The 25987-nt window shown below is 48.3% G+C and overlaps 9 protein-coding genes across 9 annotated transcripts; 6 read left to right on the top strand and 3 right to left on the bottom strand.

The window, feature by feature from the left end:
• Positions 1–221: 221 nt before the first annotated feature.
• Positions 222–1289, bottom strand: RhiXN_04605 (histone deacetylase family protein; the record flags this gene model as incomplete). The annotated part of the gene is made up of 3 exons (XM_043324422.1): positions 222–1026; positions 1083–1192; positions 1248–1289. The coding sequence occupies 3 exons, from the start codon at positions 1287–1289 to the stop codon at positions 222–224; spliced, it is 957 nt and encodes a 318-aa protein (XP_043176841.1).
• Positions 1290–2597: 1308 nt separating this feature from the next.
• RhiXN_04604 (pectate lyase) lies at positions 2598–4168 on the top strand (the record flags this gene model as incomplete). Its single annotated transcript, XM_043324421.1, has 8 exons — positions 2598–2660; positions 2715–2771; positions 2825–3060; positions 3114–3283; positions 3344–3405; positions 3471–3799; positions 3851–4014; positions 4071–4168. 8 exons carry the CDS (start codon positions 2598–2600, stop codon positions 4166–4168), a joined length of 1179 nt encoding a protein of 392 aa, XP_043176840.1.
• Positions 4169–8252: 4084 nt separating this feature from the next.
• Positions 8253–9391, top strand: RhiXN_04603 (14-3-3 protein; the record flags this gene model as incomplete). The annotated part of the gene is made up of 5 exons (XM_043324420.1): positions 8253–8376; positions 8419–8453; positions 8501–8567; positions 8621–8927; positions 8986–9391. The coding sequence occupies 5 exons, from the start codon at positions 8253–8255 to the stop codon at positions 9389–9391; spliced, it is 939 nt and encodes a 312-aa protein (XP_043176839.1).
• A 1063-nt stretch (positions 9392–10454) lies between these two features.
• RhiXN_04602 (14-3-3 protein) lies at positions 10455–10931 on the top strand (the record flags this gene model as incomplete). Its single annotated transcript, XM_043324419.1, has 1 exon — positions 10455–10931. The coding sequence occupies one exon, from the start codon at positions 10455–10457 to the stop codon at positions 10929–10931; it is 477 nt and encodes a 158-aa protein (XP_043176838.1).
• Positions 10932–11736: 805 nt separating this feature from the next.
• On the top strand, positions 11737–15341 carry RhiXN_04601 (glycoside hydrolase family 3 protein; the record flags this gene model as incomplete). The annotated part of the gene is made up of 19 exons (XM_043324418.1): positions 11737–11838; positions 11888–11932; positions 11986–12022; positions 12076–12192; positions 12252–12455; positions 12514–12627; positions 12671–12710; positions 12763–12822; positions 12877–12934; positions 12991–13080; positions 13135–13242; positions 13296–13694; positions 13764–13826; positions 13888–13978; positions 14031–14300; positions 14355–14726; positions 14782–14860; positions 14919–15035; positions 15092–15341. 19 exons carry the CDS (start codon positions 11737–11739, stop codon positions 15339–15341), a joined length of 2616 nt encoding a protein of 871 aa, XP_043176837.1.
• A 412-nt stretch (positions 15342–15753) lies between these two features.
• On the bottom strand, positions 15754–17296 carry RhiXN_04600 (uncharacterized protein; the record flags this gene model as incomplete). The annotated part of the gene is made up of 7 exons (XM_043324417.1): positions 15754–15897; positions 15965–16027; positions 16083–16302; positions 16718–16740; positions 16801–16814; positions 16902–16931; positions 16984–17296. 7 exons carry the CDS (start codon positions 17294–17296, stop codon positions 15754–15756), a joined length of 807 nt encoding a protein of 268 aa, XP_043176836.1.
• Positions 17297–17633: 337 nt separating this feature from the next.
• On the bottom strand, positions 17634–21072 carry RhiXN_04599 (Reverse transcriptase from mobile element jockey protein; the record flags this gene model as incomplete). Its single annotated transcript, XM_043324416.1, has 2 exons — positions 17634–21014; positions 21067–21072. 2 exons carry the CDS (start codon positions 21070–21072, stop codon positions 17634–17636), a joined length of 3387 nt encoding a protein of 1128 aa, XP_043176835.1.
• Positions 21073–21218: 146 nt separating this feature from the next.
• On the top strand, positions 21219–22382 carry RhiXN_04598 (aspartate-semialdehyde dehydrogenase; the record flags this gene model as incomplete). Its single annotated transcript, XM_043324415.1, has 2 exons — positions 21219–21507; positions 21568–22382. 2 exons carry the CDS (start codon positions 21219–21221, stop codon positions 22380–22382), a joined length of 1104 nt encoding a protein of 367 aa, XP_043176834.1.
• Positions 22383–23731: 1349 nt separating this feature from the next.
• Positions 23732–24184, top strand: RhiXN_04597 (uncharacterized protein; the record flags this gene model as incomplete). Its single annotated transcript, XM_043324414.1, has 2 exons — positions 23732–23971; positions 24026–24184. The coding sequence occupies 2 exons, from the start codon at positions 23732–23734 to the stop codon at positions 24182–24184; spliced, it is 399 nt and encodes a 132-aa protein (XP_043176833.1).
• Positions 24185–25987: the final 1803 nt, after the last annotated feature.

Genomic DNA, 25987 nt, shown 5'->3' with positions numbered 1-25987 from the left:
ATCATGAAGACTTCAAGTATAATTACAACGCAAACCGGGAAACCTAGGTAGACGCAACTATGGAGCTAGAGCAATTCTCGTTTGGCAACATATCAATTTTTTCAACTGGAAGTACAAGTCCGGTTGATTAGGCGGTTAATGCTTCTAAAGCTGGCCAGAGTCCAAAACCATGGCCTCACGAGTGTACGTAGATCGGGATGCAAGCCGCAACAATCGTCCCCTTAATCTCTTTCGTATCGTCCGCCTCTCCTTCTTCCAACAGGACTACGACTCCTTCGCTCCCGACTTCGGCTACGGCTCCCATCACGATATGAAGTACCACCACGGGTCATGTCGGGCGATGGGCGGCGTCCGTAGCCCCTACCTCGACGATCGGTGGCAGGACCATCCCTGTTTCGAGGGGGAGATGCGTCTCGGCCAGTTGCTCGATCACGGCCGAAAGCAAGGTGTCCGCCTCCCCTCACCAACCCGGCAGGTCGACCACGTCCGCCGCCGCCTCCACCTCCACCTCGCCAATGTCCGCCAGGCTCCCCTTCCCTTTCACGGTCAGCTCCCCGAATAGCAAGGCCAGTGGGTCCGACGGTGGGTTTGGCGCTGGCAGGTAGAGTGAGGGACACCGATAACCAGTCCCCAGGCTGTACCCTCAGTTCGTCGAGTGTTCGTGAGCCAGATTTGGCCCGGCCCCTACTACCGCTGTTTGCACCGGGAGGCAGAACATCGTCATCATCGCGATCTTTACGAGGGGAATCATCGTCTGCGTCCATTGCACTCTCAGCGGGCAAATCGACAGGTTCAGTTGGAGGTGTTGGCGTCTGGCCGCCAGACGAAGGATAGAGCACCGAGGTATCATTCAGTTCCCGAGGACCTATGTGACCAAGCTCCCTGGAAGCAACGTTGCCTCGGTCGTAGTAAACGACACGAAAAGAGTATCTTGTACCCGGGTTACGGAACGCACCAGCTGGGAGTGAAGGAGATGGTGTTTGTGCACGAAGGGCTCGGACAATGTCAATCAAGGTGGAATCACCCCTAAAGCACCGGCGATAGTTGAGTGACCAAACTGGATGAATCAGAATTCGACTCACCATGCATGCACAGCATGTTCGTCAAGAGTTGGCACCCGACCATTATCGAAGGCAGTTTCTGGATGAAATCCCCCGGACCGAACAAAAGTCCTTAATAAGAAGGGACATTTCTAGAGAAATAACTCGTGAGAGTCACGTAAACATAGTAAAAGTTCAAAGACGCACTTTGGTCCGGTCCACCTGTATTTTCTCGACCTCGGTTGTCATTGCCACTGTCAAGTTCGCCTTAAGCGCCAAGCGGTTCCATGCGTTTCACGTGATGTTTTTCGCGGGCCGCCGGCAAGCTTGGTCCACCTCGCCGACACTCCGGACAAATGTGCTGCGCAGCGCGAGACGATTCCGGCACTTGGTACAATATGTTGTGCGATTCGAACGGAAAATAACTCTCATCTTTGTGTAATCTGACCACACCATTAAGAGTGAAGTTTACGTGCTTGGATTTTATGCTTAGCCATTTTTTAAATATATGCATTCTCGGATCTGGCATAGTTTTCCCTATCTGTATTCTGGTACTGTAACTTCCGTTCGTTGGCGCTTAAACCTGGTTCTTGTTTCATCTAATCGCGCACAGAACATGTCCACCATATGGTCTATCATATATCACATTGACTGAGCGAAGACTTTGGTTGAATAATCTGTTTCTAAAAATACGATGGTCAACTTCTACGCCATGTGGTGTAATGAAAACACATAGATTTGAGGTTTACACATAATATCATTCCACCGAGTATGATTAAACGATTGCTGATTATCTGAGCACAAAATAAACAGCTGTTCGGACCGTATATCACAAGCATCGGGATTACCTATCTAGATAATTATTAACCGTGTAAAGTATGGATCGACCACTCATCCTGTATTACATCACGGTAACTACTTTGCGTAGCCTATATTTTTTCTCGCTGCTGTTTATCTTTAACTTGATAGGACCAACATGCTACCGCAGACAAATGTAGTCTGCTTGATTAAAACATGCGCACCGTTCAGGCTGTGTAGCCCTGCATCACATTACCTCATTGAGTTTTTCCGTGCTCAACGGCTGCAAATCCAATGGTCATCTTTCTTCTTCGATACTCCACCATGACTAAAAATAATTCTGAGAATCAAGCCATATTTCGAACTTATGATTCAGGAAATACTTACATCATTCTCACTTCGGCCCGCACCTTGCGCTTCGCCTGGCCGCAGTATGTCTCTAGAACCATAATGATACTTCTCGATTAGGGTGGAGAAACTCCTGATGCAAACTTGGATCGTTCACGAGGGCAGCCTTCTCTATTAAATCATCAGACAATGTCAGGTCACTTGATAGTCCTTGGCAACAAAACATGCCTTCGTTTTTCACTATTGTCTATTCCCTGAAGTGGATGCTACTGGTTCCTGCACCAGCACTAGGCGAAGACTTCTCGTCCTTATTCTGCTATTGGCTACGATGCTACTTTATACCTCACGTGGCTACTGATATTCTCACCTCATTTGCGTACTTTCTGAGCAACGCATATTTCTCCGAAACCTATGCCAAACGAACCGTCGGATCCATATATCGTTACCCACTATGGGTCAAAGAAGCATCGTAGGGTATGCCACGCGTACGATGTGCTCACCCCAACAATGATTGACGCAACGAACTAGCCTATGCGTCCGGCCCGCGCCTTCGACCACCCTCCTGTCATCTCACTATGCTTGGCGGTCCGATGCGCTTCTACCCCGGACCGCCTCCAATAACTTATTGTAATATACAGGCGCTCTCAATATATTTAAGCAGGCTGTCAAGTCGTGACTTTCTCCACCAGCATCTTGGTTATCTAAAGCCTCTCTCTAGTTACCTACCACTTGTTCCTCTATCTTTCACAATGAAGTTCTCTTCTGCTCTCGTCTTCGCCTTCGGTCTTGGTGCTGCATACGCAACCCCTGTCGTTGAAAAACGCGCATCCACTAGCGACAAGGCTACCATCGGATATGCCACTCTCAGCGGAGGGTAAGTGCTCTTAACTCTAGTCCCTCAAACTTGAACTGAGCCTCAAAACCTAGTACCACTGGAGGGGGTTCCGCTAGCGCGGTCACCGTCACCACACTTGCGGCACTAAAGACCGCGGTAAGTGGTAGCACCGCCAAGGTCGTCATTGTTTCTGGTACCATCACGGGCAACGAAGTCGTCAAAGTTGGAGCCAACACTTCCATTCTCGGAAAGTCTGGTGCTAGTAAGTGTCTATCTAGTATTAGCCCAGGAGTAGATTTTGAACATATATTTCGCTTTGCAGCCTTGAACGGAGTAGGCCTCCGCGTAATTGATGTATCCAATGTCATCATTCGCAACCTCAAGGTACAACCTTAGACCCTCACATTCATATTAATTATAATATTCTGATCTCGTTTTCTCTGCAACAGATCAATAAAGTACTTGCTGATGCGGGTGACGCCATTGGTGTCCAAGCTTCTAACCGCGTCTGGATTGACTCTGTCGAGCTCTGGTCCGATCGTGATCATGACAAGGACTACTATGATGGTCTCCTTGACCTTACTCACGGTGTCTACGCCGCTTCGGTCACCAACTCTTATCTCCACGACCACTGGAAGGCCTCTCTCGTTGGTCACTCTGATAGCAACGAGAGCGAAGACAAGGCTATCCAAGTCACTTATGCATTCAACAAATGGCAGAACCTGAACTCGCGTACTCCTTCGTTCCGCTTCGGGCACGGTCACATTTACAACAACTAGTGAGTAGCTTAGTCATCAGGTTATTATGCGCATACTAATGATGAAAACAGCTTCGTGGGTAACAACGACGGTATCAACACTCGTGTTGGTGCGGAGCTCTTGGTCCAGAACAACGTATTCGAGAGCGTCGGAAAGCCTCTGTACAGTACCGATAATGGCTATGCTAATGCCAGCGGCAATGACTTTGGTGGAGCGAGCAGCACTGCTCTCACTAGTAAGCACTCGAGATACTTACTAGAACATTCAGAGTTACTAACCTGTACTCACTAGCCACCTGGAACTCTGTCGGCTACTCTTACACGCTTACTGCGACCTCGTCGGTCAAGTCATACGTCAATTCGAACGCCGGTGCCAAGCTCTCCTTCTAAGCAATGATTCCAGGATTTTTATTGTCTGTAAATACTTCGTGGAATATACATCCTTTTCTCTCGCTGCCTTCCCGGTTTGTCTCTCTGCAAGGTTGTGCGTGAAGCAATATCATTAGAGGAGTAATACAGTGTGGTGCTATTTGGCTTGGCATGACCCTGACAGGGGTGGTATTTAAGCTGGTCTGGGAAGAGACCATTCTACTACTCGGCTGTAACGATGACATCATCTCTTGAATACATCCTTTTCTACAGAAATCATTTCTCCTGGCCATCGAAGTCGACATTCCACTTCCAATTGCTCCTTCCGATGAAACTGACCTAGAGAGTCATTATCTATACCGATCAGAACACTTGACGAGCACGCCAGCTCACATTGCTCGTCCCCCCCTATCTTAGAGCGCTATTAACGTACCGTGCCATGGTGAGTACCACTAGCTTCTGACGGACACCCGGGCCGTCGGGACGGTAAGCATAAAAACCTGCCTAGCCGTACTAATAGAGAGCTCATACCGCTCGTTCCCAATGAAGTTCAATACAATATCTCCTACATTATTCGCCTCTGAAGCTAGCTTTGTCTCTTCTACTTCGTTGGAAAACGAGCTACGATCACTGATAAAGCCAATATTGGATTCACAACTCTGAATGGAGGGTACGTGTGCATGAATATGCTCTATCACCCCTCCTTAACCCCCTATATTCAGGACAAGTAGTGGTAGATCCTTTATTCCTGTCGCCATCACCCTCGATGCCCCCCGGGCTGTTGTTCAAGGAAAAGTGGCGAAAATGGTTTTGATTTTGGATACAATTTAAGGGACAGAGATGGGTCAATGGCGGCTCCAATACTCCGATAATCGGAAAGGCAGGTGCTAGCAAGACACATATGCATCTAGTGATAAATTAGATATATACGTCCTTTAGCACTTGAGGGCGCCGGCATTAGCATTGGGGCGGTCTCTGACGTCTCTCTACGGAACTTCAAAGTATGGGTCTCTTTGTTCTATGGGAATCTGTCCGTTTGTAACTCGTACTACGTAGATTTCCAAGGCCTTGACACAGCGCGGAGATGCTATTGGGGTTACTGCCTCCAGTCGGGTCTGGGTTGACCATGTCGAAATTTCTTCAGATTGAGACCACGACAAGGATTATTAAGATGGTCTTATCGATGTTACCAAGGGCTCGTATGAAATATCTGCTACCCGTTCGCATTTTCATGATCACTACAAGTCCTTTCCAATCGGAGCTTCAGACAGCTTGGCAGATAGTAATACAGCTTTGCGCATGACTCATGTCATTTAACAAGTGGGCAAGCTTAGAAAGCCGCACTCCATCTTTTCATTTTGGTAAGGACCACATTTTCAATAATTAGTGGGTGTAGTTTCCTTGCCAAAATCCCAGAGAACTAGCGTCAACGTTGAATCAGTTTTAAAAATGCGAATGATGGTATTAACACTCGGGTTGGTGCCCAGCTCTTGGTTCAGAACAACGTTTCTGAGGGCGTTGGAAAGCCTCTGTAAAACACCGTTAACGGATACGCGAACGCAAGTGGGGATGATTTTGGCGGAAAAGGCAACGCTGCTTTATCCAGTAAGCTCTTGACTCTTTGGAAGTGCATGAATTGATATTAATTTTTCCTATGCTTCAGCATCCTGGGAAGCAGTTGGCTACGCATATACTCTTGCCGCGTCTTCTGTCAAGGCAGTTTTCAACACGAATGCCGGTGCTACCTTGTCTTTCTAAACATATTTTGGGAGCAAGCAACCTTTGCTCTTTATTAACAACCGTGAAATTTCTTCCACTGCTATCAAGTGTTGTGAGCAATCAAAACCTCCAGGTTGTGGGCGACAATTATCTAAGCCTTAGGGTGAAATTTCAAGTGGAACGACTGTGCGTAAACATACTTCAGACGAGCTACTATAGCATCACCCTCCAGCGCTCGGATCAGTCGCATGCTCTGTCAAACGTATAACTTATGCTCAAACTAAATAAATCAGTTTCTTTGCAGCCACTAAAACTAAGGGCAACCAGAAATTATAATCGAATAACTTCTCGTAACGGGCGAATCTATTGGTATGCCAGACCAGCCTGTTCTCGAGGCAGAGCGACTGCAATGCGAGGTGATTGGTGATGGGGATTTTATCTGGTTAAAGGGGGAAATACAAATATAGATATGATTATCATTCAAATAATATTTCTTGCAGAAACACACCAAGTCGAGAGAATCACAACGCATGTTGAGATTAACCGGTTGGCCGGTTACGGCGAATTGAACCGTCACGTTTTCACAACGTGACCATACTCAACGCCTCTAATGAATACACATTGACAGAAGTATCGATTCAAAATATTACCACAGCTTCAGACCATGTATCTGCGATATCATCTTGGATATGTGGTCTTGTATTTCGACACAATTTTTCAACATAACCACAGCCAAGGAGTAGATAGTAGCTGATGCCTGAGCGCTAGCGCTCGCGACTGTCGCAACAGTTCATCAGTTAGGTAAGATACTGCCTTTTCATCTCTTCTGAACTGGATGTTCGCTTAAGGTATATTTATCCTATTCATACACCGGTTGGTTTCCCAAGTGCATACAAATAACGCCCTATATTTAGTTTGCAACCTATTCTCGATGTCTGAAAATGGTCGGGCGCATATAGTAGCGAACAGCCGCCTCGAGTGAAATACGTAAGCCCCTCGTGTGCACAGTTCCTAAGAGGCAACTGCTATAGTATCTTACACTCTACAGATCGAACCGCCTTGGTTAGCAGGTGTTATTACCAGCATAGGACCGTGGGCCATACACTCACCGCATATAGCCTGATCTTCAAGTTGGCTTACTGTACTTCCAAAACTAGTACCTGATCCCAACTCTGCCGCAACTCGGGCCTAATTTTTGCACTGGGTTATGCATTGAGAATATTAGAATGAATGCCAAATGCGTGAACAAAAAAGTATGACGGTTTGTCCAATCCTCTTCCTGTAGCCTGATCAGAGCGTGCCCCGGTGCGGACGCTCTCGCTGAAATTAAAAGAAACATATTGGAGAATCCGCGCGTGATTGAGAAATAGTGAGGGGTTGCGGGATCCGGAGGGAGATGCTGTTTTCAAAATGATTGGTTCCATGTGGAGAGCGTTTATGGATAATATAGCTCCAATGAAGGCTGGCGCATTACCCATTGTGTCATAAAGCGACAGTCCCGCCGGGCATATTTCTATCCTGTCTCATATTAGAAATAAAAGACGCTATGAATAAGGAGCTGACGAGAGAATGGTGTTTTAAACTTTGTTCGCAATCGAGGTCAGCAACACGTTGGCAGCCACCACGATCATGCAAGTCCCACATGCCGCCAGGATTAGAAGTAGAGACTAATACACTTACAACTTGTTCAGCATTTTATCAATTATTAAATCACAACAGGTAATGCCCTCTACATAGAAGCCGGATGGTCGGGCCTGTTGCTCACGAATGACTCGTCAAGGTTTACTTGAAAAAGAGAATTCAAGTCGTGCCGCCGCTTAAACGTCACTAAGAATCGGAATCGAGGGATAGACGACATGAATGGTAAGCTCGGAACTCGGACAAGCGCACTCCCTTAAACGGTCATAATAGGCCTTGGCATCAAACGAAATGTTAACTCATAGTGTCAATTCACGATCCGGATCGGTCTGTTTAGGGGGCGAGCCGGGATCGACGGACACGTGTAGCAAAAAAAAAAAAAAAGATGGGCGTACAGAACAAAAAACGTACAAGGGTGAAATATACGTGGTCACAAAGACGGTAGGCTTACGACTGCAAGGAATTCGAAATGAGTGAATCGGGCATCACGTGTAGGTCTGGAGCGATCGGCGAGGACCGGCAGACGACGTCATCGGCCCGGAATGGCAAAGAGATGCGCATGCACCGAGTAGATGCGTTGAGGGCTCTGAGCCAAGCACGAGAGGAGAACAAGCTCTTGAGCAGTGGAGGGGGGTGGCGCATAGGGGCGACGTGTAGCGGGAGAGGCGAGAAATAAAAGTAGGGTTGGGGTTGGGCAGAGGGTTACACAGCCTGCGTGACCGTGACGGGTGAGGAATGCCGAAAAAGGATGTGGGTTGAGGGCGCGGAGCGGGGGTCAGGGTTGTACCGCGGATGGTGTGACCTGGATCGCCCTCTGCCCTCGGAGTCGGTTGTTTCTGCCCTCTTCAACTGTGGTGTATATAACCCATCGCGTGCGTTTTCTGGCTGAACTCAACCTCAACGTCACCCCCTAGTCTCTTTCGCTCCTCTATCTACTCTCTCTATCATAGTGCGTGCTTACTCCTGTGTTCTATGCGCCTACTAACCATATTACAGATGGCTGACTCGCGTGAAGACTCTGTGTACCTCGCCAAGCTTGCTGAGCAGGCGGAGCGCTATGAGGGTGAGTCCGACGCGTATAGATGTATATAATGAATTATTGCTGATATTTCGCAGAGATGGTGGAGAACATGAAACGCGTCGCGTCGTCGGACCAGGAGCTGACTGTCGAGGAGCGCAATTTACTGTCGGTCGCGTACAAGAACGTGATTGGTGCTCGTCGGGCATCGTGGCGAATTGTTTCATCGATCGAGCAAAAGGAGGAGTCCAAGGGCAACGATGCCCAGGTCACCATGATCAAGGGCTATCGTGAGAAGATTGAGGCTGAGCTCGCAAAGATCTGCGAGGATATCCTCGACGTTCTCGACAAGCACCTTATTCCTTCTGCTGCGTCTGGCGAGTCCAAGGTCTTCTACCACAAGATGTGAGCGACTTTCCACTTCCCCCCACGTGACTCGCGTCTGAGCAATTTACCTGAACAGGATGGGCGACTACCACCGCTACCTCGCTGAATTCGCAACCGGTGAGAAGCGCAAGGCTAGCGCTGACAAGTCTCTCGAGGCCTACAAGGCCGCCTCTGATGTTGCCGTCACCGAGCTTCCCCCTACCCACCCCATTCGTCTCGGTCTTGCGCTCAACTTCTCTGTCTTCTACTATGAGATCTTGAACTCGCCCGACCGTGCTTGCCATCTCGCCAAGCAGGCATTCGACGATGCGATTGCTGAGCTTGACACCCTCTCGGAGGAGAGCTACAAGGATTCTACCTTGATCATGCAGCTCCTCCGTGACAACCTTACCCTCTGGACTTCGGACATGCAGGATTCCGCCGACAAGTCGGGTGACAAGGACGAGGCTGCTGCGGAAGGCGACGAAGCCAGCAAGGCATAGATCCTCCACCCCGACTCCTAACTTACATTATACATTCCCACCGTTCCCGTTCTACCGCGTGAATTGCAGGGCGCGGCGTGTGGTAGATACGTTGTTGTTCACCGTCCTCGTTTGGTCTCGTTTCTGTTCGAGTTCGGCTGTTACTAGTCTGTTTTATGTTTTTTCTTAGCAATGATTCAATAACGATGTCTTTATTTCATATTCTCTCGAGATTTAGACTCGACGATCTACCGAGGCTAAAGCGTGTTTAAGCGTGGAGGAGATGAACAGGAAAAACATTGGGGAGACGCGTCGAGGCCGCAATGTGGCTTGCCTCTAGGGTTTTTTGTGAGCGCTTTTTGGCGTGAGAGTGTGACGAGAGATGGCATAACGCGGCGCGTCCTATGCGCGCGACTCGGCTCTGGGAAATGCGCGTCGCGGGGTTACGGATACACGTGGGGAAGAAGGTTCTCGAATATAGCTGTCATCCATTGCATACGTAAGCCTATCTATTTAGTGAATAGCCATGATCACCCTAGGACATATCCACGGGCCTTTTTGCCTAGCGAGGGCCTGGTCTCGAGGGCGCAGGGTCAAAGACTCTACGTTCCGTATAGTTTCCTTGGAGCTTGATGGTAGGGTGGCGTAATTGGAATTCGGTTCCTGCTTGATCATGATATATTAGGTTGGTTGTGTTTTGTGTAACGATGGAGCGATGAGACCAATATGACTCATTTGAGCGTCGCTGGGTGTCTAGGCGACATAGTACTTACAAAAAACGGTGATAGGGCAGCGGGGCCATTGGAACGGCAATCGCAAAGTGTGGCTGGTGCAGCTGTAATGGTTCATGTGGTACTTCAACCCCTTTCGGACCTGTAATATGACCAAAGTTTAATTCCTTGATCCAATTACCAAGTACAGTTATTGTGCTCATAAAGTAAAACGTTATGATATGGAAACATGGGTCATTTAAATAAGCGTTACATCTTGACCTTGCAATTGCTTCCTATTACCACTTCTTAAATATTACTTGGGGAGCGTCTCGGTTCGAACTGAAGTGGGTTATATGCGCGCAAGAATTATCATGGATAGTGAGATCTTTGATATTGTAGGATTATTGCATTGCATTGGTAGCAGAAGTAAGCACAGCATCCTCCCGTGCACTATCCCACACCTCGTAACATCCGAGCCCGCAAGTTCACCTCATCAGAAACACAGCTTCGACCCGGCGTTCGCCTCCACAGATCCCTTCGCACTGCTCGCCGCGCTCAGGCTGTACGAGTACCTCACCGCCTTCCACGTAGCTGCAGCCCGCCACCTTCTCAGCAAACCGCCGGAACGAAGTATCAATCCTAGTCCACTCACTGGTCTCAGCTGTGCTCGCAGCCCCGCCAAAGTCGTTCTCGCTGGCGTTCGCGAACCCGTTGTCCGTGCTGTACAGCGGCCTACTCATGTTCAGGTTCTCCCACTTATTCAGCGCGTACATCACCCGGATCACCTTGTCCTCGCTCTCGTTGCTGTCCGAGTGTTCGACGAGCGAGGCCCAAGATCCCAACAATAGACACTGAATCCGGGTAGGTTTCTCAGTAATACTACGTATACAAGGTTATTTCTTAGGGAATTTACGTGTCTTTCATTCACTCAGTGAAATTGTTATCAACCTCTAAGGATCGACAAGCTGTAAAATTTGGATAGTTGCTATCTATCCTCTGGATCCCTGAACTCGAAGCCATGAATCGAAATCTTTGCCAACTACCATCAGACTCCGGTAATTCCGCGATGCTATATCAACAACCCACACGCTCTCCGCTGCACACCAACTCATATATTCATAGAACCATATCCTTGGTGCAAAAAATATATGTTGTGAATTGACGATCACAATTATAATATTAATACATTCCGGGAGAATAAGTTCATGACCATGCATATGGGGAGAACATATATAATTCTACATAGGGCTGATGAACCATGCGCTCCTACATCAGGATTTTTGTCCTAAACTGAAGCCATATAATATAAATAGCGCCAGTAACATATTTTTGTCGGTAAATATCAGGAAACATTCATCCCGTAGGCCAGACATTGTTTCAAACTAGGACACATTATATTCCCGCTTCTCTTCTCCGATTTTGTAGATACATATGTATGCATTGATCGGAACTATATTGAAATATGGTCAACCTACATATACGCCGGCGGATTGTATGATTTTAGACGGACCTATCAAAGGCAACCTTCATGCGGTATAGATGCCTTGCCTCATGACCGCTTCGCACCTTCCTTGCCGCGTGGTATCACGGGTACATTACTTAAGATATGATATATAAACATATTGGGCGTAGTCTCTATGATACTAAGATATCATGCCTCCCCATCGATCGCGATTTGAACCCCTGGATGTCGAAAATATTCTCGCCAGTCTTACATTAACAGAAAAGGCAAGGTTGCTAGCAGGTGTCGGATGGGTAGATAAAACATTTGATTGCTCGGGAAAGAATATAACGATATTCTTAGTGGCATACATACGCAGTGAGACGCCTTGGGGTACCTGCTCTGAGGGTGCGATGCTAGTTTCTACCCCGTTAGCCTGCCCTCGTTAATACCCTTGATAGTTAACTGATGGACCGAACGGGGCGCGTGGCACTAAATGTGTGTGTAATATTCAGTTATCTACCCTTCAGGTTTAACTAGCCCCAAATCAGTTTTTGAAGGAGTTCCCGCTGCTTGCTTCCCTGGTGCTACTGGTTTGGCCGCGTCTTGGGATCTGGAGTATCTCCGCACCGTTGGGAGAATCATAGCACTCGATTGTAAAGACAAGGGTTGGCAGTAGTTGCTCTTCTTTGTTATCGATATATTCTCACGTGGTAAAACACGACAGGAGCTCATGTATTACTTGGTCCAACAGTCAACATCCAGCGCTCTCCCCTCGGGGGAAGAGGATTTGAGTCCTACTCAGAGGATCCAGTTCTTTCTGGGTATATGGCCCGTGCGTTTATTGAGGGGTTGCAGTCCGAAGGTGTAGCAGCAACAATCAAACATTTCGTAGCCAATGATTCTGAGTTTGAAAGAATGTCCATATCTTGTGTGCCCCTTCCTATTTTCTTTGTTTCTTTCATAATCTCACTGGATTTGTTCTCAAGCCGAGGTATCTACAAGAGCTCTTAGGGAGATCTATCTGAGGCCGTTCGAGCTAGCCTGTCGAGAGACGGAAAGTCCAGCATGGGCGGTAATGACCGCATACAACCGTGTTAATGGTAAGTTCATACCCCTCACCTTATCTATGTTTCATGCGTATAGTCCTCGATTTTCCAGGTATACACGCTTCGGAGAACAAATAGTAAGCATTTGATGCCTGTAGTCATAAGCGTACTTTTGCCAATTCTCACTAGTCTACTGAACACCGTTCTACGCAATCAATGGGGATGGAAGGGCTTGATTATGTCCGATTGGTTCGTGAGCCATCGCTAACCGATACTGGTAGCCCCGTGCAATTCATTTTGTAGGTTTGGGACGTCTTCCGCCGACCTCTCGATCAAGGCTGGGCTTGATCTCGAAATGCCTGTAAGAATTTATTCCAGGAGGGAAGCAGAAATTTAGAAAATTCATAATTCGTACAGGGCCCTGCTGTATGGCGCGGAGATGCATTACAACGCTGTGTCGCTGTACAAAAGGTTGGTATATCTGAAATAGATGAGCGAGTGCGACAGGTAAATCCTTATCTCCTGCTTACGTAACAAGATGACCCACTACCTTCATAAAAGCTGCTAGGTTTGATTAACAAGGTATCGGCATCCGGCATTCCAGAGGATGCAGAGGAGAATGGCAATCCAACTGAAGAAGTCGTAGGAGAACTACGCGAAGCCGCCAGGGTACGTATGCTATGCATATCTTACAAAATCGTTCAATACTCAACTGCTTAAAGAATGCCAACGTTCTTCTAAAGAATGACACTAACTTACTCCCGTTGAACCTATCTAAAATCAAATCAATAGCAATCATCGGGCCCAATGCTGATGCACCTGTCTTCTCAGGCGGAGGATCTGCGAATCTGCGTCCATATCAGCACACCACCGCTCTCGAAGGCATCCGTAATGCCTTGGAAAGTACGGATAGTCAGGTCAAGGTTCATCATGTGATTGGCGCCCTTTCTCACAAGCTGGCGCCTTTGCTTGGTACTAAGCAGCTGAGAACCAAAGAAGGCAAACCTGGGTTCGATATTGAATGGTTCCACGAAGATCCAGTGAAGAATATAAATGCTGAGAGGGTGCACTACACACACGGAACCCACTCTTCTATGTGGTTTATCGATAACTTACCAGAGGTGTGTGTTGATCAGCTATAACCTTTTATCCTTTCGGATCTTCTTTTTGATGTCGTTTTACACTGATAGCACCTAAATCCCCGATGCTGGGCTACTATCACCGCAACATATACACCAGAGTTCTCCGGAAAAGTGAGTTTTAGTTTTTCACCTACTTGATATGACAACCTCTATATATGGCGCTCCGTTCCAGCATGAATTCGGAGTGTCAGCAGATGGACTAGTTGATATGTACTTGGATGGAACGAAAATCATTGATAATTCAACGAGCCCAACTCCTGGATGTACGTCTATTTGGATCGTAAGCTGTGCAGCCTAATTCATTCGGCTTCTTAGCTGCATTCTTTGGGACTGGTACGACTGAGGTTTTGGCCACCGTCAACCTTGAGGCAAACAAATCCGTTCAGATCGTACTTCAATATGCCAGTGCCCTGTTAGCAAGGGAGAAGGGGATACCAGAGTCTGAATTCGCTTCGCTGTTGAATTCTCGAGGTGGCTGCCGATTTGGTGGGGGGCCTATTTTTACTGTAGACGAGGGCATTCAAGATGCTATCGAGGCCGCCAAAGGAGCCGACGCTGCCATCATTGTAATTGGTTTGAATAATGGTGAGAATTATGGTTCATTTTTCTTCAAATAACAGATCAATCATGAATTAACAGACTGGGAGTCGGAGGGACACGACCGCACAAATATGTCACTTCCCGGCGCTACAAACCAACTCGTCTCCGCCGTATTGAAGGCTAATAAACAAACTATTATCGTTGTCATTAGCGGGACCCCGGTTACTATGCCTTGGGCTTCAGAAGCAAGCGCAGTCATCCAATCGTTTTACGGAGGAGGCGAGTCTGGGAACGGGCTCGCTGACGTATTGCTTGGAAAGGTAAACCCAAGCTCAAAACTACCTTTATCATTCCCTAAGGTTGGGTTGATTTCGTTTGATTTACTCGAACATGAATTGACTGAGTATCAGAGGGATGAAGATGTACCTTCGTATTTGAAATTCCCGGGGGAGAATGGTAAAATAGTCTACGGTCAGCATAATCCCAGTTTCTCTCTGTTACTTTTCTGATCCATTGAAACAATCAGCCGAAGGCGTGTTTGTCGGGTATCGACACTATGAGAGACTCAAGAAGGATGTTCTGTTCCCATTTGGACATGGGCTGTCGTGCGTATATTCTGCGAATTCGGCTCCTATTCTCTTTGATAGCTCAGCTTCATTTTAGGTACACGCGGTTCGACTATCAGACTATAACGCTCTCGGGATCAATTGGGAACGATTCTACGGTTGATGCTGAAGTTACCCTGCAGAATGCCGGACAGTTCTCGGGCCGTGAAGTTGTGTATGTGCACGAGTCTTTTTATCTGCTCTGAGGTCGTAACACGACTACCACCACAGGCAAATCTACGTTCAGGACGTAGTGTCTCGATTAGACCGCCCAACCAAAGAGCTCAAAGGATTTGCGAAGACTGCCTTGATAAAACCGGGCGAAATAGCAACCGTAAAGATTGTGTTGGATCGATACGCGTTTGCTTACTTTGATGAATGGGCTGGGCCTGATGCTAAGGATGGTGAAGGGCGCTGGGTGGCTGAGAAGGGCGAGTTCCGAATTATTGCAGCCGCGAGCAGCGAAGATGAAAGGATATGAACTAAGATCTCTCTCAAAGAATCGTTTGAATGGCTTTGATTGTTTAGATGCTCCCTGAGTACTTTAGCGTGCTCTATGCTATGGATTTTGAATTAAGTCTGAATTGAATTAAGATGAATATATTCGGTTTCACAGAATCTCGAGGCGGCTATGCATATGCCTATTTGTGACGCGCATATACATCGTAAAGCTGGACACAGCGTGAAGTATGAGCACAAAAAGAGCTTTTGAATTGCAGGTCAAAGTTCGCGCGATTCAGGGGACTCAATGTCTTAGGTTGCGGCCAAAATTCAAAGCAACATGTGATGGAAGCAACCTGGTTATATCGATCACACACAAGCTTTGAGTTGGGTGGCTGAACCATTTATATTTACAAGTAAAACACTACTTATGGTAAAACACTTCAGTATCCCTAGCTGGTCTTTTCGACGTGGTGAAATCCGGCCATCAAACTCGGAGAACGTGGACGAGACTGTGCGACAGCTGGTGACTGGGGATCCACAGGAACTGTTCGATTGTTTGATTGTGAAGCCCGAATCCTTTGCTCTTGGAGGTTCTGAAACACAAACGTGAAAATAAAATTAGACTTGTATACCCGTTAGCATGATATTTATACGACACACCTGCTTTAACGTCCCCACGATCCTCATCGCAGCCTCCAGAGCAGCATCAGCCACATGCACCGCCTGATTGTACGAACACGTCAGGGATCAATCGATATGCTATTCAAAAATCATTTACTGCTTCAGAGGTTTCCGCATCTATGTCACATAGCCCTCCAAGGTTAGTACCTTCAAGCAAAGAAGATTCGCCGGATGAGGCGAGCGCTCGGCGGCGCCTGCAACCTGAAAGTTGTCGTCGTTCCTTGATCTTGAACCAGGCAGTTGCAGCTATTCCACCTAGAACAAACCAGAACAACTTTGAGTTCCCATTTCCCTGGCTATTGCCGGTGAACGCAAAGCTATAGTGGTGATAGCCCATGGAAGCAAGTATATATAAGAAAGAAGAACACCGACGTGGAAAAGTGAATGGGAGCGGAGGGCTTGAGATGAACACTTGTATCAGAAGGTGGCCGGAACTTATATGCGTTGGCTCATGATCAAGCAGGGAGTGTCGCGGCTCTATCTCATTCGGCCACTTGACGCGTCAGCCCGGATAGGCCACGGAGTTCGGCGCCCAGAGCTAGGTTATGTAATCAGCTGTGCTAAAGCCGATAGGTACTCGCAAATTCCACGATTGCGTACTCTTACGACGCCGGAACTTACGTGGGCGGTCTTATAGAATTGTGATTCCAACCCATGAGTCGGTTTTAGCGCAGAAAATGATAATGATGGAAATATATTATTATTCCCATATCCAATCCCTAAGCAACGCACTGTGACCGGGGACCTAGACCACACTACGGATGAAGAAAATTGACACCATGAACCAAATCTGACGCAAGGGATTCTGGACTTACTTCAGCAGTCGAATCTGGTGATGTCAATGTATCGACCTCGATTAGTAAAACACTAGTCATATACTACGGCGACAGTAAGTAAAAGGTAGCCAAAGGCATACATTCAATGGCAGGCATACCATGCACAATTCCTGGATCAAAGTCAAATTCAGAAGAAGGCCAAATCTATGAACCACAACTCACCGTAAAATAAAGTCCATAACAAAACAAACGAGAAGATGTTTTCTTGTCCGGGATTCACTAAACCTGACCATCCACCAGCAGCATATCGCTTGATAGGAGCCCCCTTCATACTGACACTAGCGACCACACCCGCAGTAGCACACAAGGATAGTGCAAAGAGCAGAAATCCGTAAAGATTCTGAAGGCCCAATATTCCAGCAACGGCTCCAGCGAAACAGGATGACACAAACTTAATATTACTCAATACGAGCGCGTTATGTTGAGCATTTTGGGGAAATATTCGTTGGGCTCTGAGTTCAGCCGGGTTCGACATCGTGGCAGCCAGCAAGCAGATGGCGAGTAAGCGCCAATATCACGTGTGTATACTTTTTTTTTTTTTTTTTTTGAATACACTTCTATTAGAGACTAACAGGAGCTACATGCGAACAAGGCAAACCGCTCGGGGAGAATACAAAGAACAACGCCAACGCGCATAAGGCACATGACACAGAAAAAGGACAGGCAACGCGAGAGCAAGGAGGAGGGAGAGAGAGAGATAAAAATGAAATGAAATAAACGTGTATGCGAGTGCGGCGGGGTTCTGTGCCGCGGGTGGGAAAGACGGTAGACTTCTCGTCGACTTCAGGGGGAGCGTCGATGTGAGGATATGGCTATTTATATAGGCCAATTCCGGAATGGTAGATGAATTTGGCGACCGCTTCCAATCCCTTGGGGGTCCCGAAGAGGGTTGCGGGGTTGAGGTCTGGTGCCGCTTCGAAAAGGAGCTTGCGGCTGTCTTCGGCAAGCGGGCAGTGGAACAGGAGGTGGGGGATGGTTTGGTTCGGGTCGCCACATTGGCACTTGGCGCTTCCGTTAATGAAAGGCATTCTGGCCTTGTATTCGCCGAAGCAGCCGTGGCCTGTCATGACGTGGATGAGGCGGGAGGACACCGATCGAGGGATACTGGGGTTTTGGAATATTGGGTGCAATTTGAGTGCCGGGGGACGTGGGATGTGTTTTTGGACCGTTTTTGAGTGGGGGTGTTCTGCCCATAAGCGTCCCCATGACTTGGCTGCGCGTTGAGTGGCGCGGCATTTGGCCCAGGTAGCGGTCCGGTTAAAGAACGGCGTGGGGCGGGAGTCGAGTCCTGCGTTAGCCAGTTTGTCCGCACGTTCGTTGCCTTCGATTTTGGAGTGGCCTGGGATCCATTGGACCACGATTGACCTCCTTGCGTTGCCTTGAAGGAATGTGTGGGCCTCTTTTCGGAATAGTATTGATGCGTATTGGGCGGCATGGGGGCTGCATTTGTTGATAATGCGTACGGCGGCTAGGTTGTCCGAGAAGATGTGGATTCTGAGAATATTGTGTGACTTTGCAAATCGCGTGCATCTGCGGACAATGAGCGCAAGCGCGAGCATTTCGGCGTCAAATATGTCCGCGCGAGGGCCGATGCCGCCGCTGAATTTGGCGACCTCCTCTTTCTTCCATACGATGCTGTATCCAACTCCTACTTTCCGGACTCCCGAACGGACCTCTTTTGAACCGTCGGAGAATCCAATCAGGGTTCCCTCGTGCGCGAGTGCGTCGATCAGGCGGTTGGCGTTCTCCGCAATCTTTGCTCGGCGATCTTTTGGGGAGCCGGCAGGGGGGAAGGCGAATTGAAGTCTGCCGGGGAAGGGATTTTCCGGGACCCAGGGGGGGTTAAGGTACGGGGTTTGGAATTCGGATTCTGGGTGTGACAGTGCCGCTAGTCGGACGATGGGGGAAGGGACGGCTGTCTGGCGACGTTTAGGCTCGGGGGGGTGTGGTAAGGTGGGATCATGGGAGTCCCAGGCCTTAGGGAGGCGGCGGCTAATTTCCGCGTGTCTGGGCAGGGCTCTCAATTTGGTGGCAGCGTTTGTGTTGAGTCTTTGGAGGTAGATGTGGATGGGAGGAATGGAGGCGAGGTGGTGTAGGGCGTCCGTTGGAGAGGTTTTGAATGCTCCGGTGAGCCACCTAATCCCCATATTCTGGGCTTTTTGTATCGGGTCGATCATTGTTTTTTGGTTGTTACCGTGAAACCAAATGAGGGAGCCGTATGTGAGAATGGGTCTGACGCACGCAATGAATAAGATACGTGCGTGTCTCATGGACATGCCCTTGACAGTGTCAGCTAGCATACGGAGACCAGCTAGAATTGCGTTCGCCTTGTTGGCCATGTAGCGTACATGCTCCTTGAAATTAAGTTTTTGATCCAGGTAGAATCCCAACCAGCGAACCACAACTTTGGGTGTTATTACGGAAGTGCCGAGGTCATGTGTGAGCGTGATTTGGGCATTAGATGGTTGTTGTTTGCGAGAGGTGAAGTGAATAAGGTCGGATTTTGGGAGTTCAAACTCTAGTCCAAGTGCTCTGAGAGTGTTGTTGGCGGTGTTTGCAATGTTCTGAAGGATTGTGGTATTGGAAGCGTGCGAGTCGGAGAAGGCGAGAATGGAGAAATCGTCGACGTAAGCATAGGTGAGAGCTTGGGGATCTTGAATTGCACGTAGGAGGGGAATAGAGTAAATTGATGACAATATGGGTGAGAGGGGGGATCCCTGGGGGATACCGACCGCGGGCAAGTTGATTGGGTCGCACAGAGTTTCGTCGATTTTCGGTTGCGCGGTTCTCTCGAGTAGGTAGGATTGGATCCACTGGCAGATTTCGTGCGCGTATCCCAGTCTTTTCAAAGTGAAAATTAACCTGGCGTGGTCAACATTATTGAAATATCCAGAGACATCCATCGTGAGTAGCGAGACATGGTTCCCAAGGGCCCATTGGGTTCTCGTGTCGTGCGTGAGGCACAATCCGGCGTCTGCACAAGAGGTCATGTCGCGTCCGCCAAATTGTGAATGAGGAATAAGGTCGAATTTGCCAGCTTCAAAGATAAGACGACGCGTAACCACTTTCTCGAGGCATTTTGAGAGGGTCTCCAGGAGCGAAATAGGTCGGTAGGACTTGGGATCAGACATATTGCTGCGGTTTGGCTTGGGTATGACCGCTATGACCGCGTTCCGGAGGCAGGACGGATGGTATCCAAGGGTGAGACAGCCGTTGTACAGATTAAGGATGGGGTTCGGCCTGACTGAGAAAGCCCATTTTAATAGACGGTAGTTGGTTCCAAAGGCTCCGGGTGATGAAGTGTTGGAGGAGCTTGCGAGTGCAGTCTCTATTTCCTCCTTAGTGATATTGTGCCACGGTCTTTCGGGGGCTTGGGGGATCCCGAGGGGTTCGAGGGAGACCCGAGAGGATGTGGCTTTTGGGAAGAATTTATCGGTCAGCGCGATAGCTTTCTGTTGTGGCACTGTGACCAGCCCTCCACCAAATCGTATCGGAGGGAGGGGTGCTCGACGTTTGCCCTTGTACCAGTTGGTGAATCGGAATACATTTCCAATGGATGCAGCTTTGCAGACTTGGTCGGCGTGAGATTTACGAGCGCGTCTGATAGCGCCCCGCAGGCATGCACGGCGGGCGTCGCGAGAGCGGTTGTCGGGGGGATGTTTGAGATCGCGCAATGCCTTTGAACATTCGGAGTTCCACCACGGAGAGCGTCTGCTTTTTGCTCCTTGTTTCTTCTTAGGCATGGAGTCCTCAGTAGCGTTCGCCATTGCTTGGAGGATGCCAACTGCCATGGAGTCTAGTTCGCTTGGTGTTTTGGGTTGGGAGGGGAGATTTTCGTTGGACAGGTGTGCTACGAAAGCGTTTGTCCATTCTTCCTCAAGTTCGGGATCGATAGTGAAGGTAGGGGGAGGTTTCGGGTGCGTTGCGGCATCAGTTTGATCGTGTGCGCCTATCGCCCATGAAATAATATTGTGATCAGATCCCATGGCTCCTTCGGCTTCGCATGTCCAGTCGAAATCCACAAAAGCATCAACAGCGATGCTATTGAGCAATGTGAGGTCGATGATTGAGTCGGCTTGGCCTTTCTTTCCGTTGCGTGTAGGTACTGTAAGGTCATTAAGAACGTGGAAATCATTCTCCGAAGCCCAGTTGTCCAGTAGTCTAGCGCTGGGGTTAGGGAGGTTGTTGACCCACTTTGACCCCTCGAGGGCCCAGTTTGGGTGGTGAACACGTGTGTATACTCACGGCCATTGATAGGTTTGAAATGCAAATTCAGTTTCGTGCGATTTGGGCCGACGATTGACTCCATCCGCCAAAGTGACTCAGATTTGTTCTTGTGTTTTCAAGACGGCAACATTGCTGGTGGTGGTATCGTTTAACTGCTGATACTCCCGAAAATGAGTCCTCAAACTCCAATCAAAGTCGGCATTCTAGGCGCGACCGGAACTGTCGGTCAACGCTTCATCTTGTTACTGTCCACACATCCATTCTTCAGGATCCACGCACTTGGAGCTTCATCACGCTCTGCTGGTCAAGCATACGTCAAAGCAGTCAAATGGAAACAGGCATCACCTATTCCCGAGGCAGTGCGGGAAATGGTGGTTCAGGAATGTAAACCGGGTGGTGTCTTCAAGGACTGCGGAGTTGTATTTTCGGGGCTCGACGCAGACGTTGCAGGAGACATTGGTATGCTGAGGTTTGATGTTTGATAGCACTATTCCTTAACTGAACTGATCCTTTGGACAGAACTTGCGTTCAGAGCAGCCGAATTAGCTATATTTTCCAACTCGAAGAATCACCGTCGAGATCCTGTGGTACCCCTCATCGTCCCCCTCGTTAACCCATCCCACCTTTCTATTGTTCCTTACCAACGATCCCTTCAATCTCCACCGCTTAAAAAGGGCTTCATCGTCACAAATGCCAATTGTTCGACGACTGGTCTCGTCATCCCACTCGCCGCCCTAGAGTCGGCCTTTGGACCTATCGAAATCGTACAGGTCACCACGCTTCAGGCTATCTCCGGTGCCGGATACCCAGGTGTTCCCTCGCTTGACATTCTCGATAATGTAGTTCCTTATATTGGCGGTGAAGAGGAAAAGATGGAATGGGAGGCCGGGAAAATCCTCGGCGGACTGGCTGACGAGGGAAAAGCATTCGAGCATCACGCGACGCACCCCATTACTGTTTCAGCAACATGCTTCCGTGTTCCAGTTCTGGATGGTCACTCGGAGTCGGTATCCGTTCGGTTCCACCGCCGTCCACCGCCTTCTCCGGAGGACGTAATCGCCGCACTCCGCGCGTACGTTAGTGAGCCCCAGACACTTGGATGCCCCTCTGCTCCTCGACAGGCTATCTTTGTTCACGACGAGCCGGATCGACCGCAGCCTCGTCTGGACCGTGACTTCCAACGTGGAGCAGGTGTCAATGTTGGCCGGATACGAAAATGCCCGGTGCTGGATATCAAGTTTGTTGTTCTCGCGAATAATGTTTGTATAGGTGCTGCGACGAGCAGTATCATCAATGCCGAGTATGCCGTAGCAACGGGCGTGATTGGCGTATAGTAATGTAGGTGAGTCAATGGCCTGGTGGGACCATATACCTCAGAGATTAATGAGGAGCTGAATTCTCTAGATTCTATAATGAAAACAATACAAATGCACATCTTGTGAACTTTTCAGACCATGTGCTTCTCGAATCAGGATGGTGTCAACTGACCCCAGCTACGGCTTCCCATCATATTAATTCGGGGGTGGCGGCGTCCCAATACTGTGAGAGTCATTTGTAGATCCAGCGATGAGGGACAATCAGGCCGATGCGTTCCTCATCCTAAGAACTACGTAAGTTCTAGAGTGGATGCTATACCTCTCTAGAATAGACACTATACCTCTCACATCTGCGTTTGCTAGGCTGGTTGTAACTTTCCGCTACCGATAAGATTCCTGCAGGTCTCGCACCCCACATATACATCGATTGGTATTGTGCACATGCTCAGGACCTGATGTGCGCTGCGGCTTGAATTGGGAAGGATCTAACTATTTTTATTAATGAGCATTGCGCCCAAATGATCTGTCCATCTGAAAGGCATTGCGTAAAAACCAATGTGTGAAAACGACTCTTTCATGTTTATTTCTTTTTCGAGTCACCGTTGCAGCAAGGATGGCCATCTGGATAGGCAAATCTGGCGTCAGCTGCACCCATCAAATTGGGTAGTACACAGGAGTAGAAGGATCGATGAAAATGGGTATGTATATGAGCGCTATAAGCAGAAAGGCGTAACAAGGTGATTGTATCCCAGCCCAGCCCTTATTCGCACAGGGTCAGGAGTAGGACGCGAAGCGGCCTAGCGCTTAAAATACGAAGACGTCCCGATGATCGTCGTCCTCGTGGTCGGCCACGTGGGAATGGTCGCGTGGCAAGTTCCAAGGGAGTGGATACCAGCACGAAACCCCTGTTCTCCCCCTGGAGCCGGCTTCATCCCGTGCGAGAGCGATCGCATCGCCTTCTCCGGTCGTTGGATTTTTCGGTTTTTGACGTCTATATATACGAGTCTTATCCCGTGCAGTCATGGCTAGTAGTCTGCCCAAACCCAGCTGTCCTTAAGCTTCAAAGTGTATTATTATGATGTCGACAGCTCCAACGTTTACTGTATTATTTGGTCAGTCCATAACCTTATTCTATCGCCACAGGTGTGATTGCTAAATGCCCATTATATAGATGTGACCGGCGATTTATTCAATAACAAGTTTATAGATGCTGAGGGAAGAGTAATGTGAACATCCCTTCGAATTGGATTGGCATTCAATTGCTTATATGCACCTGACAGATACGAATTGACGACTGTTCAAACACAACCGCGAGTGACGCAGCTTGATAGGACAAATGAGCGTCTTGCCCTACACCCAAGTGAGCCATGGCGAGCGACAATGTGTTTTGGGGATGGAGACAAACTTGGGGACCTACATCTTGGCGGACGCCCTGCAGTTCCGATGGTCTTGTATCTCAAGAGGAAGAACGGACTTCCGGGAAGGTGAGCATGCAGGCGTTCCCCCGTCAGCACCCTCTGAGCAAACTTGCGACGGCAAGGTCTAGATCTTTTGTTGCGGTAGACGGGAATGAGTATCAGTGGAGACCAGGCTCTCGCCGTCTCGAGGTGCGTGACGCTCAAATGTATGCATGTAGGCAATGCGCTAACCCTAGATTTAAGTGCTACGACAAAAACGACAGGCTCATCGCTCTCTATGAGTGGCTTCTTGACGGCCCGAGTCATGCTCGATTGGAGATAAAAATTGGAGGATGGCACATCCTTTCTGAGCTTATAACCACATTGTTGCTGAACCGCTACGCCATCCGATACGAAGCTTAAACCTAGCGTTTTAGCACCTGGCTTATTCTCTGTTCGCCTCCGATTTACACCCCTACCATGTGTTTGATATCAAAGCTACAACCCCAGTTCGTTGGCATTCCTCGTGCTGACCTCTTGAAAACACTCGCCGAGGCCTCATGTTGCTGTGCGTTTCGATTCTGCTTTCTACAATTCGCATTTCTGTATTCTTGGTTGTACGAATAATATTTATGTTTCTCCCATTCGTTTGAGGATGCCTAAGCGAGGCCCGAGTGTGGCTAATCCATTTAGCGAGTTCGAAGGATGCTTCATCAATATCAACCTGGTCCTGAAAACTCTACCGAAATAGAGGGGAGAGCTTTCATTTGGGCTTCTAACACGTGGATTTCATTGAGATCTCTCTCAGCGTCGGTTGATTTGTCACAGGCGACTTATTCTTTCTTTATGATATAACTGCTCGGATAACCGAAATCGCTGAGACTCTCTGTCGCATTGTTATGATATTAGCAAACTTGTTTCTGCGGACCCGCCTAATCGAGCATAGTGGGATCGCCAGTTTCATTGCCGAGTCTGACACGTGCGAAAGATGCCGGGGTATCCATAAGAGCATGCATGTGGGGCGAGACATACACAACTTGGATCACAAAACTCTTCAGCATATCACCGTGATCAATCCCTTAAAATCAGAGCAACTAGCTCCTATTCGTCGGATAAGCCGATGAGTGAAAACGTATCAACATGTACATTGCGCATAAAGGCGTTACACATGAGACTTTCATACCTCCAGGTAAGAATTCTTCCGAACCGGAGATACCTTATGGCTGGGTTGAGACATGGCTCAATGGATCGACTTTTGCCCCTAGGGCACGATCACATCATGATGCATCGCCAGCGGTGATCTGATACGGTTTCTATTTGTAAAGGTATGTTTCTCGGGACCGGGAACCTCTCACGCCATAAGTCAGTCCGACACAGGCCGCCATGATCACACGCTTCATGCCCGTGTAAAGTCCAGCGGCGCCACTCATCAACCTTGAGCCTATTTAGAACATGCTAAAGAAGCGAATAAAGGATTGCTTATTTGCACGTGGTTAGCGGTGTAGTAGGGGAGGCACGGGGGTATGCCCCTGACCGCGTGTACTGCATGTATATAACACGTGCCCGCATATGCGGATATACATCTCTTTCCACCACCTCGTACACCCGTCTCCAGCGGTCAGTTGGATTGTTTTATATGGGAGCATGACCGCAGGAACTATAGGGGGGAACAATGACATTAAGTACAGATTTAGGATATTATTACCTATTATCCAACCGCTGCAACATATAGGGGTGGTTGAATCAAAGGCTACGGTTAGGATAGCGGTACGAGTACTACACGACCACTATTATTGCATAAAATCCCGGCATATATCCATACTTTCGTACTCAGAGGGGTGACCCTGCTTGAACATTATTGTATCCTCTATATTCGCATCATATTTAGGCACGAAGACTGCTTCAAAATTACAACGGATATGTGTGTGTGTGCAATTAACACACGATTACCAGCGTCAAATTTAAATGTGGGGAAATCATATAATAATTTTGCTATTTAAGTTTCCTTCTTGTGAAATGACGCACCAAGTGCAAGGGTATGAGGTTATGTAGCTTTGTCAGACAAACTTTGCTGCCTTTGAACTTGGCTCTCAGCGAAAAAAGTTCCGTCGGCTCCGATGTGATTTTAATATTTTGGCTCTACCCCATGACCGGATCGTTGACAATGTTGGCCATACAACTAGAAGCTGGTCTAGGAGTTGATCGACCAGACACCATGTATATGAT

Source organism: Rhizoctonia solani, chromosome 1 (assembly GCF_016906535.1).
Source record: "Rhizoctonia solani chromosome 1, complete sequence".
Lineage (NCBI taxonomy): Eukaryota > Fungi > Basidiomycota > Agaricomycetes > Cantharellales > Ceratobasidiaceae > Rhizoctonia > Rhizoctonia solani.
The sequence above is the reverse complement of the archived record's forward strand: the minus strand, read 5'-3'. Positions and strand labels throughout refer to the sequence as shown.